The 16,797-nt window shown below is 44.0% G+C and overlaps 1 protein-coding gene across 5 annotated transcripts in view; it reads right to left on the bottom strand.

Annotated features, from left to right (window-relative positions):
• Positions 1-8,243, bottom strand: part of ZYG11A (zyg-11 family member A, cell cycle regulator) — a 78,380-nt gene extending 70,137 nt beyond the window's left edge. The window contains exons 1-2 of one of the 5 annotated variants that reach the window (XM_070609601.1): positions 8,026-8,243; positions 7,356-7,497 (exon numbers count right to left, since the gene is read on the bottom strand). Coding sequence is in view for 3 of the 5 variants with exons in the window: in XM_070609597.1 (XP_070465698.1) it covers positions 1,910-2,371 (462 nt within the window). In the remaining 2 variants the exon portion in view is untranslated. Of the gene's footprint in view, positions 1-1,909; positions 2,888-5,724; positions 6,153-6,841; positions 7,101-7,355; positions 7,498-8,025 lie in introns of those variants that run through there. The other 4 variants (XM_070609600.1, XM_070609602.1, XM_070609599.1 and 1 more) reach the window with 4 other exon arrangements.
• Between the last annotated feature and the right edge of the window lie 8,554 nt (positions 8,244-16,797).

The raw sequence follows: 16,797 nt of genomic DNA on the forward strand, positions 1-16,797 counted from the left end.
ATGATAAGCATCCAGAAAACAATCCCAAAGACAATGAAATCTACAACCTAAATGATGACGATTTCAAAACTGCCATTATGAAAAAACTCAACGACCTAAAAGAGAATTCAGATAGACAACTCAATGAGTTCAGGAGCTATGTCACAAAAGAGCTTGACACCATAAAGAAGAACCAATTAGAAATACTGGAGAAGAAGAACACAATGGAGGAGATTAAGAAAAATCTAGACTCTCTGAACAGTAGGGTCGATAATATGGAGGACAGAATTAGCAACTTGGAGAATAGGAATATAGAAATGCTGCAGGCAGAGGAGGAGAGAGAACTAAGACTAAAAAGAAATGAAGAAACTCTCCGAGAATTATCCGACTCAATTAGATGCAACATAAGGATTATAGGTATACCAGAGGGAGAAGAGAAGGAGAAGGGGGCAGAAGGCCTGTTCAAAGAAGTAATAGCTGAGAACTTTCCAAACTTGGGAAGAGAGATGGAACCTCATGTCACAGAAGCCAACAGATCTCCAAACTTTATTAACACAAGAAGACCAACCCCAAGACATATAGTAGTGAAACTAGCAAAACTCAATGACAAAGAGAAAATACTAAGGGCAGCCAGGCAGAAGAAAATAACTTACAAAGGAAACCCCATAAGGCTATCAGCAGATTTCTCAGGAGAGACCTTACAGGCTAGAAGAGATTGGAATGAAATATTCAAAACTCTGAAGGATAAAAACTTGCAGCCAAGAATACTCTACCCAGCAAAAATATCCTTCAAATACGATGGAGAAGTAACAACTTTCCCAGATAAACAAAAGTTAAGGGAGTTCATCACCACAAAACCTCCTCTTCAAGAATTGCTCAGGAAGAAGCTCATTCTTGAAAAATCAAAAAAAGGAAAGGGGTTACAAAATCCAGAACATAGGAGATAAGCAGAAGGACAATAACACAAAGTAACAACTCTCCATCAGGACAAAATGCAAAAGAACCGGAAAGCAAGTGATAAAATGGCAACAGTAGGCCCCCACGTTTCAATAATCACACTAAACGTGAATGGATTGAACTCTCCAATCAAAAGGCACAGAGTGGCAGGATGGATCAAACAACAAGATCCAACAATATGCTGCCTCCAGGAAACACACCTCAGCCCCAAAGACAAACACAGACTCAGAGTGAAGGGGTGGAAGACAATACTCCAAGCTAATAATGAACAAAGGAAAGCAGGTGTTGCCATACTTATATTAGACAAAGTAGACTTCAAAGCAAAACAGGTAACGAAAGACAAAAAGGGGCAGTATATAATGATAAAAGGGACGCTCCACCAAGATGACATAACAGTCATAAATATATACGCACCTAACACAGGAGCACCAAAATTCGTGAAGAAACTCTTAACAAAACTAAAAGGAGACATCAACAGTAATACAATAATAGTAGGGGACCTCAACACCCCATTAACACCAATGGACAGGTCATCCAGACAGAAAATCAACAAGAAAATTACAGAATTAAATGAAAAATTAGATCAGATGGACCTAATAGATATATATAGAACACTTCATCCAAAAACAGCAGGTTACACATACTTCTCAAGCATGCATGGAACATTCTCAAGGACAGGCCATATCTTGGGAAACAAAGCAAGCATCAATAAGTTCAAGAGGGTTGAAATAATATCAATCATCTTTTCTGATCACAATGCTATGAAACTAGAAATCAACTACAAGAATAAAGCTGGGAAAGGGCCAAAAATGTGGAGACTAAACAACATGCTACTGAACAAACAATGGATTATTGAAGAAATTAAAGACGAAATCAAATATTATCGGGAGACAAATGAAAATGAAAACACACCGATGTCAAAGAGTGTACTGCCTACGTTTTCTTCCAGAAGCCTTATGGTTTCAGGTCTCACCTTTAGGTCTTTGACCCATTTTGAGTTTATTTTGGTGAATGGTGAAAAAGAATGGTCAATTTTCATTCTTTTACATGTGGCTTTCCAGTTTTCCCAGCACCATTTGTTGAAAAGACTTTCTTTTCTCCATTGTATGCCCTCAGCTCCTTTGTCAAAGATAAGCTGTCCATAGATGTGCGGTTTTATTTCTGGGCTTTCAATTCTGTTCCATTGATCTGTGCACCTGTTTTTGTACCAGTACCATGCTGTTTTGATTACTGTAGCTTTGTAGTATGTTTTGAAGTCAGGGATTGTGATGCCTCCCGTTTTGTTCTTTTTTCTCAGGACTGCTTTAGAAATTCCGGGTCTTTTGTTGCCCCATATGAATTTTAGGATTCTTTGTTCTAATTCTGTAAAGAATGTCATTGGGATTCTGATTGGGATGGCGCTGAATCTGTAGACTGCTTTAGGTAGAATGGACATTTTAACTATGTTTATTCTTCCAATCCATGTACATGGAATGTCTTGCCATCTCTAGTGGATACCAGGGGAAAGGTGGGGTGGGGCGTGGGCACAAAGGGTGAAGTGGTGCACCTACAACATGACTGACAAACATTAATGTACAACTGAAATTTCACAAGATTGTAACCTATCAATAACTCAATAAAAAAAATAATTAAAAAAAAATGAAAACACACCGTACCAAATTATTTGGGACTCAGCAAAGGCAGTCCTAAGAGGAAAATTCATTGAAATACAGGCTCACCTCAATAAGCAAGAAAAATCTTACATAAACAACCTCAAACGACACCTAACGGAATTAGAAAAAGAAGAACAAACAAAGCCCACAGTCAGCAGAAGGAGGGAAATAATAAGAATTAGAGCAGAAATAAATGATATTGAAACAAAAAAGACAGTAGAAAGGATCAATGAAACAAAGAGTTGGTTCTTCGAAAAAATTAACAAAATTGACAAACCCTTAGCAAGACTCACTAAAAAAAAAAAGAGAGAAGTCTCAAATAAATAAAATTAGAAACGAGAGAGGAGAAATCACAACAGATACTGAAGAAATACAAAGGATCATAAGAGAATACTATGAAAAACTATATGCCAACAAATTGAACAACCTAGATGAAATGAATAAATTCCTAGACTCACACAACCTACCCAAACTGAATCAGGAAGAAATAGAGAATCTGAATAGAACAATCACAAGCAAAGAAATAGAAACAGCAATCAAAAACCTCCCCAAAAATAACAGTCCAGGACCAGACGGCTTCTCTGGAGAATTCTACCAAACATTCAAAGAAGATTTAATACCTATCCTTCCCAAACTGTTCCAGAAAATAGAGGAAGATGGAGCACTCCGTAATACATTCTATGAAGCCAACATCACCCTGATCCCCAAACCTGACAAGGACAACACAAAGAAGGAAAACTACAGGCCAATATCACTGATGAACACAGATGCAAAAATCCTCAACAAAATTTTGGCAAACTGAATACAGCAATATATCAAAAAGATTATACACCATCATCAAATGGGATTTATACCAGGGACACAGGGATGGTTCAACGTCCTCAAGTCAATCAACGTGATACACTACATTAACAATATGAGAAACAAAAAACACATGATCATCTCAATAGATGCAGAGAAAGCATTCGACAAGATCCAACATCCATTTATGATAAAAACCCTCAATAAAATAGGTATAGAAGGAAAGTACCTCAACATAATAAAGGCCGTATATGACAAACCCACAGCCAACATCATACTCAACGGACAAAAACTGAAACCCATCCCTCTCAGAACAGGAACAAGACAAGTGTGCCCACTTCCACCATCAATAAATTTGATAATTCAGATGAAATAGGCAAATCCTAGAATGACAAACTATAAAAACTGACAATCTGTTAGTAAGTGCATACACATTTAGGGATGTTATGTCTTCTTGACGAACTGACCCTTTTATAACTATAAAATAAAATATATGAATAGCTCTATATAATTAAATTCCTCACCCAAGAAACATATAAAAACTCTTCCCCAAAGAAATTAAAGTCTCAATGGCTTTACTGGTGAGTTACACTAAAGATCTAATAAAGAAATAATACCAATCCTCCACAAACTCAAAAAATTCAATAGAGAAGTGTTCCCTATTCACTTTTTGAGGGAATTCACTTTCCTATTCATTTTTTGACGTTAGCGTTATCCGGATACTAAAATTAGATAAAATATTTCTAGAGAGTAATTTCCCTCATAAAACATGGACATAAAAATATTTAACAAAATATTAGCAAATAGACTCCTGCGAGACATAAAAATAATACATCACGGAGGCCGGCCCCGTGGCCGAGTGGTTAAGTTCCCTCGCTCTGCTTCGGCGGCACAGGGTTTCACCGGTTTGCCTCCTGGGTGGGGACACAGCACTGCCCATCATGCCACGTTGAGGTGGTGTCCCACACGCCACAACTAGAAGGACCCACAACTAAGAATATACAACCGTGTACTGGGGGGCTTTGGGAGAAAAAGGAAAACAAATAAAAATAAAATCTTTAAGAAAATAATAATAATAATAATACATCATGACCAATGGGGTTTATTCCCAAAATGTAAAGTTAAATTTGCAATCAATAAAATCCACCACATTAACAGAATAAAAACATACAATCTTAATAAATGCTGAAAAAGCATTTCACAAAATTCAATACACATTTATGATTTTAAAAAGAAAACTCTCAGGGCTGGCCCCCTGGCCAAGTGGTTGAGTTCATGTGCTCTGCTTGAGTGGCCCAGGGTTTCGCTGGTTCGGATCCTGGACGCGGACATGGCACTGCTTACCAAGCCATGCCAAGGCAGCATCCCACATGCCACAACTAAAAGGATCCACAACTAAAAATATACAGCTATGTATCAGGCGGCTTTGGGGAGAAAAAGGGCGGGGGGGGGGGGAAATAAAATCTTTAAAAAAAAAAAAAAAAGAAAGAAAACTCTCAGCAAACTAAGAATAGAATAAAACTCCCTTAATTTGATAAAGGCATCTATGGAAAAACCTACAGCCAGTATCACACTTAAAGGTGAAAGATCTAAAATATAAAGATTTCTACTCTCACCGCTTCTCTTTAACAATCTACAAAAGGCCCTAAAAAACGCAACCTAAAAGGATACAGCCTTGGGTCTACACCATTTCTGTTGTAGTTGGGGACAGCGCAGGGGACCCGTGTGGGTGTGAACCGAGGAGCTAGGCCACTCCCCACGTAAAGCACCTGCATGTCCCTCAATGTTGCCCAAGCCCTCCCTTCCTCCCCCTACCCAACGTGGGGGGAGGGTGAAGGGCCAGTTACTGGGTGTTTATATAGAGTAGGTGGATTTTATTTCACACGCTTTTGAGTTAATGTTGGAAAACTAATCACAACACAAGCAGTTTCTAAACCAAAAATGACATGTTGTAAAAGGACGACAAACATTGGGTCAAAATGGAAAAAGAAAAAAAGGATATAAAAATACTTGCAGATGACAAGATGACAAAATCTTAAGAAATCTTCAAAAAAATAAAACCTACTAGAGAAAATATGTGACTTTAGCAAGGCTGTAGGATACAAGATCAATATACCAGGAAAAAAGTTTACACGAAGTTTTAAAAAATATTCACAGTAGTATCAAAAACAGGGATAAATTCAACAAAATACGTATAAGATCTTTACACCAAAAACTACAAAACACTGCTAAGTAAAATTAAAGACAGCATAAATAAATGTAAAAATAACTATCATAGGGGAAAATGTATTCATGCATCGTGTAATTTTAACAACTAATTGAAACAAAATCTTACAAGGAAAATGAGTGTGCATAGTACACGGCGGAGTCTGACAGAATGGACTGATGTGATCACTCTTCTTAAGAAAATCTTGTTTCGATTCCAATCAACGGCAACAAAAAATGCGCTTGAGACACTGTGATAGCACATAACTCAAAACCCGGCTCACAAACAAATTTACAAATTATAGAGCAGGTTTTAAAAGGGAGCCCGAAAGAGTAGGAGGAGTCCGGGCTAGATCTCTGCAGGGCACAAAAGCCTCCCGACGAGGCGTTCGTCTGTGCAGCACAGCCTCCGTCAGCACCGCCTGTCCTCCTTACTACTTTCGGGTTGAGCCTTCACTAGATTCTGAGTTCCAAGAGCCAGCCCCTTGGGGGGCCGTGGAACGCGGCCTGACACCAGAACGCCCGAAGTCAAGTCCACGGGCAAATTAACTAACTTGCAGAGTTCTCAACTTCACTACACGCCAGAAACACGGAGATGACCAACGCCTGCGAAAGACGAGACGAGCGGATTACCTTAGAGATGCTCTACTCGACACACAGTAGGCGCCAACACGCACCTTTGCCTTTTGCTCAGTTTAGTTTAACTGGCATGGCGGGGGGAGGGGGGTCACCAACACGTGCAACTGCAGGACTTCCGGCTTCGGGGTTCCAGCTGCCACAATCGGGCTCCGGGCGGTCTCTCCGTTAGGGTCCCCCGGCCCAATGCCCCGGGGAGTCGCGGCCTCCGGGGAGCACCCCGTCCGCGACGCACGCGGGGGACGCTCGAGGTCCGGGGCGTTCGGGTTCACCACGGCTACCACCGGCCCGGCTAGCGTCGCGCCCGGCGCTCCCGTCCTAACCCACGCCGCCTGCCAGGCAGCCGCCGCCCGCGCCACGCGCAGGCCAGAACCCGAGACCCGGGCGGGCGCGGGTGCGAGGTCGGCGCGCTCGGCCCCGGGCGTCCCACCCGGGGCAGCAAACTCTCCTCCGGCGGGCACCTCCCCAGCGACGACGGGCGCCAGGCAGGGGCTCAGCCTCTCCAGACTTTACCCCCGCGGCGACCAAACAGCCCGCGACGACCGCCTGCGCCGGCCCGGGCCGGGACGTCCCGCCGGGGTTCGCGCGCCCGACGCCACCCCGGGGCTCACCTGCACCACGCAGCTGCCCTGGGCATCCTTCTCAGCGTCGGGAAGGGCGATGTTGCGGGGCGCCAAGGCCGGGTGCAAGAAGTGAACCATGGCGATCCCCCGCCGGCCGCGCGTCGAGCACAGAGCCGGCGTTGAGCGGGAGCCCGGATCCCGCGAGAGGTGGGGCCGAGACTCAGCCGAGCCAGCCGTCGGGGCACCGGGTCGCGCACGCAGCGCTCGCACCGCACGCCGCGAAGCTTTTGAAACGCCCGGCGTGGCGACGCGCACGCGCCCGCCCCCGCCCCCGCCCCGCCCCGCCCCGCCCCGCCCCGCCGACCCCTCCTCCGCCCGTCGGGACCTAACCGTCGTCCTTCGGCGCCCCCTGGGCCCCAGAGACCCGCCTTCGCCTGCCCAGCCGCCGCCCCCAGACCAGCCTCCCTCAGGCCCACGCCTCGGGGACCGACCCCGTTCCTGTCGCCCCTCGGAGGCGGGCTCGCAGCCCAGCTCTGTGGGGTCGGGAAATCGAGTAAAAGACCTTTCTCCTAGAACTCCCGCGACGGCCCCTCTCGTGTCGGTCCTCTCTGTTTCAACCCCCGCTGACGTGGAATGAATCAAACGTCGATCAAAACCGCTTCTGACCTCCCGACTACACAAGATGAACTCAGCTTTCCGGTGACCTAAAAAGTGCCAAGACCCTTATAACCTGCGCCCAGAAAGAAGCCGTGAGAGAGCAGTAACTTAGGACACGAGTTAATTTAAGAGAAAATAGGTCCTGGGAAAGGATAGTTCTCGGGAGTGTGAGCCGTGGATGACGTCCTGGCCAGGAAGCCCGGCTCAGCCATCTGCTAACTTGTGATCCTTGGGGCAAGATGCTTAATTTCTCGGAAGCTCGACTTCCTCTCAGTGAAATGGGATGAGAATGCGTTTCCGCATAAGGTTAATGTAAGGATCAAGTAAGACAGTGTATGTAAAGCATGTCACAATGCTCCGCACAGAGCAAGTACTTGATAAGTGGATTCAAATGTTAAAATTATTTTTCAAGTACAAATAACTTTCAAAATGCTTTCCTTTCACATTTATTCTTTTATTTAATCCTCGTACCAAAAAAAAAAAAAAGGGTCCTGAGCAGTAGGTATCATCTCCATTTTACTCAAAAGGAAACTGAATACCTGAGAGGTTAGATAGACAAGCTAAGTTTTACGCACCTGAGGAGTGGAAAACCTGGGAGTCAAAATCAAACTTTCTGACTCCATGTCCGATCAAGATCCTTCTTTTTTTAAGTGGACGATTTCCTATCTTCTCTATCCTCAAACGTCCAACAGCTCCTCCCCCAACCACACTCTCAGCTTCCTCTTTCACTGGGAAAAGAAAAGCAATGAGAAAAGAACATGCCCTGGGGGGCGTGGTGGGGGCGCTTTGCAGTGGTGATGAGGGTTTGGCGAGCCAAGGAGTCAAAAGAAAGATTTCTTGGACTCTCAAGTTCTGGTTGTAGTGCTCCTTTATTCAGAGAAAAGCATGGGGACAGGACCCATGGGCAGTGAAGGGCTGCAAACATAGGTTGAGAGTAGGGCTAAATTTATAAGGCATAGGTATGTGAGTTATTTCTTTACAAGACAAAGGAAAGGTTATGTAAAAAAGTCGTTAGAATGGTATCAGCGCAGGTGGGGTCTGGTTACTGGGTGGTTCTATAACTTTGAATACCAATCAGGTCGGCTCAGGTCAGGACGTCTGATGCTTCCCAGAGGATGATACAGATGGCTAGGTAGGGCAGGACGCCTTGGGCTTCTCTCCCTGGGGCGGCCTGGATCCTCATCAGTGGCATAGGGGTCAAGTTTGTGTGCTCTGCTTGGGTAGCCAGGGGTTGGTGTGTTTGAATCCCAGGTGCAGACAGACGCAGCGTTCATCAGGCCATGCTGTGGCCATATCCCACATACAAAATGGAGGAAGATGGGCACAGATGTTAGCTCAGCAACAATCTTCCTCAGCAAAAAGAGGAAGATTGGCAACAGATGTTAGCTTATGGCCAGTCTTCCTCACCAAAAGAAAAAAAGAAGAAAGAAAAACAACATCCCAAGCTCCCACCATCCTGTCTACTCACCTATTTGTATAGACTCTCCCCCTTTTTGTTCTCTCCTATTACCATGAACTATTTGTGCTCTTATCTAAGGCCAACACCTACACTTGTGCACTAGATCTCATTCCCTCTTGTTTATTCAAAGACATCATCCAGCAAAGTCCCTTCTTCCTCTTGTATTTTCATTGTTTCCCTTTTTCTTAGATCACTGCTACAGCACATAAACAAGCTGATACTTTTCCCATAATTAAAAACAAAAAGTACTGGGGCTGGCCTGGTGGCGCAGTGGTGAAGTTTACACGTTCCGCTTCGGTGGCCTGGGCTTCGCCGGTTCCGATCCTGGTGCAGCCATGGCACTGCTTGGCACGCCATGATGTGGCAGGTGTCCTGCATATAAAGTAGAGGAAGATGGGCACAGATGTTAGTTCAGGGCCAGTCTTCCTCAGCAAAAAGAGGAGAATTCACAGCGGATGTTAGTTCAGGACTAATCTTCCTCAAAAACAAACAAACCAACAACAACAACAAAAATGCTTCTTCTGACCTAATTTCTCTCTGCAGGTATTGCCGCTATATCTCTTCTACCCTTTACAGTAAAACCTCTCTAGCGTATGGTCTGTCCTTGCTTCTCCTATTTTTCTCCTGTCATCTTATTTCACCCCTACCACTCCGCTAAACCGTTCTTGTCAAGTTCCAAGTTGCTAAATTCAATGGTCACTTCTCATTCCTCATCTTGACTGTTTAACAGCATTTGACCCAAGTGATAATTTCTTCTACCCTAAAATTCTTTCTAGGGGCCGGCCCTGTGGCCAAGTGGTTAAGTTCGCGTGCTCCACTATGGCGGCCCAGGGTTTCGCTGGTTCGGATCCTGGGTGCAGACATGGCACCGCTCATCATGATGCGGGGTCGGTGAGCCGAGGAGTCGAAAGAAAGATTTCTTAGACTCTCAAGATCTGGCAGGAGTGCTCTTTTATTTAGAGAATAGTGTGGAATAGCATGGGGACAGGACCCATGGGCAGGCAGAGCTGGTGCTTGGGGACAAGACCCACGGGCAGTCAGAGCTCCTGCTGCTGCTGCTTCTGCTGCTGCCCCAAGTTGAGGGTTAGGGCTAAATTTAAGGCATAGGTATGTGAGTCATCTCTTTACGAAGACAAAGGAAAGAACAAAAAAAAGTTAAAATGGTATCAGTGCAGGTGGGGTCTGGTCATTGGGTGATCCCATGACTTTTAGACAAGAATCAAATCGGATTAAGTAAAGGTCAGAAGCCACCACCCTAAATCAGTTACATGAGATTGCCAGACAGCAACCAACTTAAGTTCTTGCCTTCCCCATTAAGAGTTTCTAGGGATAAGGTCATCTCTCTTCTTCTTCCTGGTACAGAGAGGGAGGCACCTTTTACAGATAGAGATTTAAATGTGTCCCAACAAGGGCAGGTTCCATTCCCCAGAGCCTCCTTCCCTGTCCCAGCCCATCAAAAGCAATCAGCCCAAAACAATCCCCATGCCAAAGAGTCATACCTTGGGGTGGCCAATTTCATGTCCCTACGAGCTCATCCCCCCCTTCCTTCACAAATGCAAATGTCTCTCAAAAGGGCAAGCAAAATTCCAGTCCTCAGAGCCTGCTTCTCATCTGTAGTTTTAAAAGTAACCAGCCTAAAATCCTCATCAATCAGGCCACATTGAGGCAGCGTCCCACGTACTACAACTAGAAGGACCCACAACTAAAATATACAACTATATACTGGGGGATTTGGGGAGAAAAAGCAGAAAAAAAAGAAAGATTGGCAACAGTTATTAGCTCAGGTGCCAATCTTTAAAATAAATAAATTTTTAAAAATAAAATAAAATAAAATACTTTCTTCATTTGGCTTCCAGGATGCACCTCAACATGTCCAAAAGCAAACTCCTGATATCCTCTCTTTAACCTGCGTTTCCTATCGGTCTTCCCCATTTCAGTATGTGGGGACCTGGAATTGGCCACCCCAAGATATGTCTCTTTGGAATCAGCATTATTTGAGGCTGATTGCTTTTGATAAACTGGGACAGGGAAGGAGGCTCTGAGGAATGGAACGTGCCCTTTGTTAGGACACATTTATGTTTGTAAGGTAAATCTCTATCTGTAAAGGTGCCTCCCTCTCTGTACCAGGAAGAAGAAAGGCGATAACCTTCTCTCTAGAAACTCTTAGTCAATACCAAAGGCAAGGACTTAAGTCTGCATTTTATTATGCTAGTCTGGTAACCTCCTGTAACTGACTTCCCTCCCCCTCCCAACATTGGCATTTCTTTAAGGATTAAGCATCTTTCCTTAGGGAAGGAACTGATTGCTGCACTCACCTGTGACCGCCCAGCTCCAGACAATAGACTTGCCTCCTGCTACGCCCACCAAGATAGCAGACCATTACCTGCTGTGTCCATCAAGCAATGTGCCGACAGGGCAATCTTGTGACTATCGTGGGAGGGACATTTCAATCACATGTGAAACACCCCGTTTGGGGGTATATAACCACTATGTGCACCCCACTTCTTCGGTGTCCTTTCTTCCTTCGAGAAGAAAGGCCCCAAGCCATGGTTCCTCATAAAGCTTTGTTTAATTTTCTCTTGCTATTCTGTCTCATGTGAATTTAATTCGTTCTCAGGCCAGACGAACCCACATTTGGGAAGAGGAAATGTCTTCCTCCCCTACAAGTATATGGTAACTCCTTCCTTTCAGTTGCTTATGACAAAAACTTGGAATCATTCTTAACTCCTCCTTTATACTTATATCCCATATCTTACCCATTAGGAAATCTCGTCGGCTCTATCTTCAAAATGTATCAACAAACTGTCTTAGCTCTTCCACCACTGCTACACTGGTCCAAGCCCCTGTCATAACCCATTTGGATTTTTACAACGTCCTCCTATCTGCTTTCCCAGCTTTCATCCTTGCTCCGTTAAAATCTGTTCTCAACACAGCAGCTAGAGTGATCATTTTAAACAGTCATGTCGCCTTTCTGCCCCACTTCCTCCAGTGGCTTCCCGTCTCACACAGAATTTTAAAAATCTTAAGGGTAGTACTCTAGAAGGTTCTACATAATCTATTCTCTCCATGCCCTTCTCTCACCTCATTTTCTCCCCTTTGCGTGTTCCCCTCCAGCACCAGTGGCCACCTTGCTGTTCTCATGGCTGTCTCTCTCACCTTGGCTACCCTCACGGCTGAGTCTCTCTCTTCAAGCTTTTGCTCAAATGTTGCCTGATCACTAAGACTTCCCTAACTGTGCCACATTAAATAGCAATCCTTACCATTGTCACCACACCCTCCCCAAACTTCTCGGCCCTTTCGTTCTACTTTCATACTTAACGCTATTTGTCATGCTATGTATGTCTTTTATTTTTGTTATTTTCCGCTTCCTCCTACTAGGAACAAATGTAAGCCACATGAGGGCAAGGACTTTGTTTTCTTGTATCCGTAGGCCTAGAACAGTGCCTAACTTATAGAAGGTAGTCCAGATTTGTTGGAAAAAATACATGAAATGGCTACCTGCAAAAAATGAGTTGTAGCTGTAGAGGGAAGTTTCTCTGAAATCAGAGGCAAGGTGGCATCTGTTTGCGGAGGGACGAGTTTGTGATAACTGCTCCTCTCCTCCGGCCTCCCCTGATCTCCTGTACGCCTATCCCTACCTATTCTTCAGTTTTCTTCTTCAATTTAACAGTTTCTGATGATTTAGTCCATGCTCCCAATTGGTCTGTTACCAGACTCATCCTTTCCAGTTCTTTATCCCCTTACAGTAAGCACCCTACCTAAAATACACATCTGATCACTTTCCCCTCCAGTTTAAAACATTTCCATGGCTCCCCATTGTCCTCAGAATGGAGTCCAAACTTCTTAGGATGGTTTTAGATGGCCCTCCATGACCCGGCTCCTGGTTACCTCTCTAATTTAAACCATCAGTATTCCCATTATAGCCTCTCCTTGGGCCATTATGTACTGAAATTGTTTCAGTTTTAGAAATGTGCTTTTGCACATTCATTCTCATTCACTCTGCCTCCCCCTACTAAGTAATTCCTATTAATCCTTCAGATCTGACTTAAATGTCACTTGCTCTAGAAATCCTTCATGGACACCGCCTGCCTTCCTTGAACTCTGAAGAACGGGTAGGGGAGAGATAGTCCAGATACAGATAAATTGAGAAGTTTCAAGAAATTAAACTTCTGAAATGAAATTAGAAAACCATAGTCAAGATCTCTTTAAATTATGTTTGGATTTCTTTAAGAACTTTGTAAAATTTCTTAGGTTTTGTCACTGTGAAGAATAGGGGAAAGATCACGAGCTTTGATGTCAAAAAAGCCTGAATTCAAATTCCATCTCCTCCTCTCCTTTGGCCAGTTGCTTAACCTACGAGCTTCACTTTCCTTTTATGGAAAATGAGATAAATAAATACCAAACTGGCAGAATTTCAAAAACTACAAGATTTTCTAACACCCTATGTGTTAGTTCTCTCTTCTCAAAAAGATAGGATGCTTTCTAAGGGAGAGTCATGTGATGCTCTGTGACTTTGAGCAAGTCTTTATCTCTTCATGGGCATCAAAAACACAAAAACCAGCTATTAAGATTTGTGATTTACACATATCTATGTCTATTAGCTTTGGTTTATTTCTCTCATTGTAGTGATTGGCAGTAAAATATTTATTATGGAAAGAACCACCCCAGGAAGTAAAGAAAGGAGGAGTACAAAGTGTCAGCAGCCCTAAACAGGAAAGGATCAGCCTGGAGTTAAGAGGTCTCCCTGGAAGATTATTAGTAAGAGGTGATGCACTGAAGTAGTGAAATTGAAGAAAAAGAAACTGCTCCTGGGGACCCAAATTAACTAGGGAAATGGTTCTCTAAGGCTGATCCATAGACTCTTGCTCTCCTTTTTTTAAGTTATCACAGGTAGACAGAAAATGAGTAAAATAAGGGCAGATACCTATAAAACTAAATGCATCCATTTAAAGGACTATCCTTTATTCTGACACTATGTCTTCCTATTTATTGGTGTTAACATTCTTTTTTACCTGCGGAAGATTCGCCCTGAGCTAACAGCTGTTGCCAATCTCCCCCTATTTCATATGTGTGTCGCTGTCACAACATGGCCACTGATGAGTGGTGTAGGTCCACGCCCAGGAACCAAACCCGGGCCTCCAAAGTGGAGTGCACTGAACTTAACCACTAGGCCATGGGGCCAGCCCCTAACAATTTTTTTTAATGAACTTTCTCCACTACCAACTTAGGTCCAATTGGTGGGAGTGATGGGGAATTGGTGAATTAACTGTGGATTAACTGACAGAAGATAAACAGGAGAAAAATGTATTACATATATGGGAGTATCCTATAGAGAGAGTAGCTCCCAAAACATCTGGGGATAAAGGTTTATATACTGACTTAATAAGGTAGAGAGGTGTTTGGGAGCTTCAAAGGATGGAAGGTTCCGCTGAGTGTTGCTTATACCGTAGTTCCCCCTTAGCCACAGGGGATACATTCCAAGGCCCCCAGTGGATGCCTGAAACTGTCGATAGTACTGAACCCTGTGTATACGATGATTTTTCCAACGCATACATACATATGATAAAGTTTATTTATGAATTAGGCACAATAAGAGATTAACAACAATAACTTCTCTTTGGCATATCTGAATTGCCAGCATCACTTTGCTACCAAAATAAAATGAGTTCACTCCCTGGTGAGTTAAAATCAGGCTCTCTACCAGAAATAGTTGTCACATAAACCAGAGTATATTTGCAGTAAATAGGAGACCATGGGGAATCATTTCCAAAGTCGTGGCTCTCCCTGAACAAAGGGAAGCAGGTCCTTTTATTTCAGGTGGGGAATGAATATTTAAAAGGGAAGTTTTGTCATCACATGCAGAGGCGGGTATTAGCTGGTGCAGGTGCAGTCTGAAAACAGGCTCTCACACACACTGCATGTCATACTAATAAGTCCTAGGCTCCTAGGGCGGAGATTACAGAATTAAGATGAGACGAAAGGCATTTTCTGGTCATCTTCAGGTCGTCTGTGCAGATGCTGCTCTTGCAGTGGGGCTCCATCTGGTTCGGGCTGGTTGATGCTGGTAGCTCTTCCCGACAGAGCTCTGAAAAAAACTCTTGAGGGAATGTGAAGCACCTTTAAACTGCCTTCCAGCTGCTTATGGAATGCACTGGTAACAACTACACTTGTGTTTGGGGGCCATTATTAAGTAGAATAAGGGTTACCTGAACACGAGCCCTGTGATACCACAACAGTGGATCTGATAATCAAGATGGCTGCTAAGTGGGGCTGGCCCGATGGCGCAGTGGTTAAGTTCGCACGTTCCGCTTCAGCAGCCCAGGGTTCGCCAGTTCAGATCCCAGGTGCAGACATGTCACCGCTTGGCAAGCCCCATGCTGTGATAGGCGTCTCATGTATAAAGCAGAGGAAGATGGGCACAGATGTTAGCTCAGGGCCAGTCTTCCTCAGCAGAAAGAGGAGGATTAGTAGCAGTTAGCTCAGGGCTAATCTTCCTCAAAAAAAAAAAAAATTTATTTCTGAAATTTCCCATTTAATATTTTCAGACCTCAGTTGACTGCAAGTAACTGAAACTGCAGAAAGTGAAACCATGGATAAGAGATGTTCTAGTGCCCAAGGTCAGTGTCTCCCTGGCTGGAGACCTCCCTGGAGGTAGGGTTTGCGCCAGCTGGCTCTCTTAAAGCTCTATTATAGTCGGATGAGGGATGTTTAGATAAGGTTTCTCTCTGTTTCTTCTGTAACTCAGATGCTTTCACATTGAAGTAATCTCTACATCAGTTTGGTGGGTTGTTGGTCTCTTTAGCCCCATATTTTGGGGATGAAATTTTCTCCCCAAATGTGTAAAATCTCATGTTTTAGTGTAGGAGCCACTACAATAACAACACCGAGGGCTAGTGAGGTTGACAATCATAAACTTGGAAAGCTGTCAGAGGGCTCAATTCTTTGAGACAGGCCAAAAGGGTGCATAGGAATGGCCTTAATGGTTAAATCGGATTTGAGCTTGGCTGCAATGGTTAGATTGGACTTCTCTCCCTTATAGCACAGGGATTAAGAGCATAGATTTCAAGGCCCAACAGACCTGAGTCTTCTGTGTGACTCTAACACCTGCCTAAAGCTTGTGACCTTAGCAAAGTTATTTAACACCTCAAAATTTCCTTATCCATGAGGTGGAATAATCATCTTCTTTTCAAGGTTGTTGCAAGGCTTAGCTGAAAAAATAAACTTTAAAACGGCTTAGCATAGTGCTTGCCTTGATATACTTTCCAGCTACATTGGGATTCCAAGTCAACCATTGGAATCTACCAAATAATGAGTGGTATTGATACCAAACCTCTTAATCTCAAATTTGTGTGCCTGATGTGCAGTAAGCCAAACACTGAGACATGGGTGCTTGAAGATGGAGAAAGGTTTATTCGGATTGGCCAATACAAGAAGGTGGGAGCATGAGTTTGCTCAAATCTACCTTAAGCAGAGCAGAAAACAGGGGTTTTTTGTTTGTTTTTTAAAGATTTTATTTTTCCTTATTCTCCCCAAAGCCCCCCGGTACATAGTTGTGTATTTTTAGTTGTGAGTCCTTTTAGTTGTGGCATGTGCGACGCCGCCTCAGCGTGGCCTGATGAGCGGTGCCATGTCTGTGCCCAGGATTTGAACCTGCAAAACCCTGGGCCACCGAAGCAGGGTGCACAATCTTAACCACTCGGCCACGGGGCTGGCCCCCAAAATAGGCACTTTTATAGAGCTAAGGGGCCTGGCAGGAGGAGCTTTGGAGAAACAAAAGGGTCAATAAGCCCCTGATCGATCTGACTTTTGGGCTTCAACGGCTGCTGGGGGCTGGCCATCTGATGATCACAACCTCCCCAAAGGCATTCTCTTTCTTCTGCAAAATAAG

Source organism: Equus przewalskii, chromosome 2 (genome assembly GCF_037783145.1).
Source record: "Equus przewalskii isolate Varuska chromosome 2, EquPr2, whole genome shotgun sequence".
Taxonomy (NCBI): domain Eukaryota; kingdom Metazoa; phylum Chordata; class Mammalia; order Perissodactyla; family Equidae; genus Equus; species Equus przewalskii.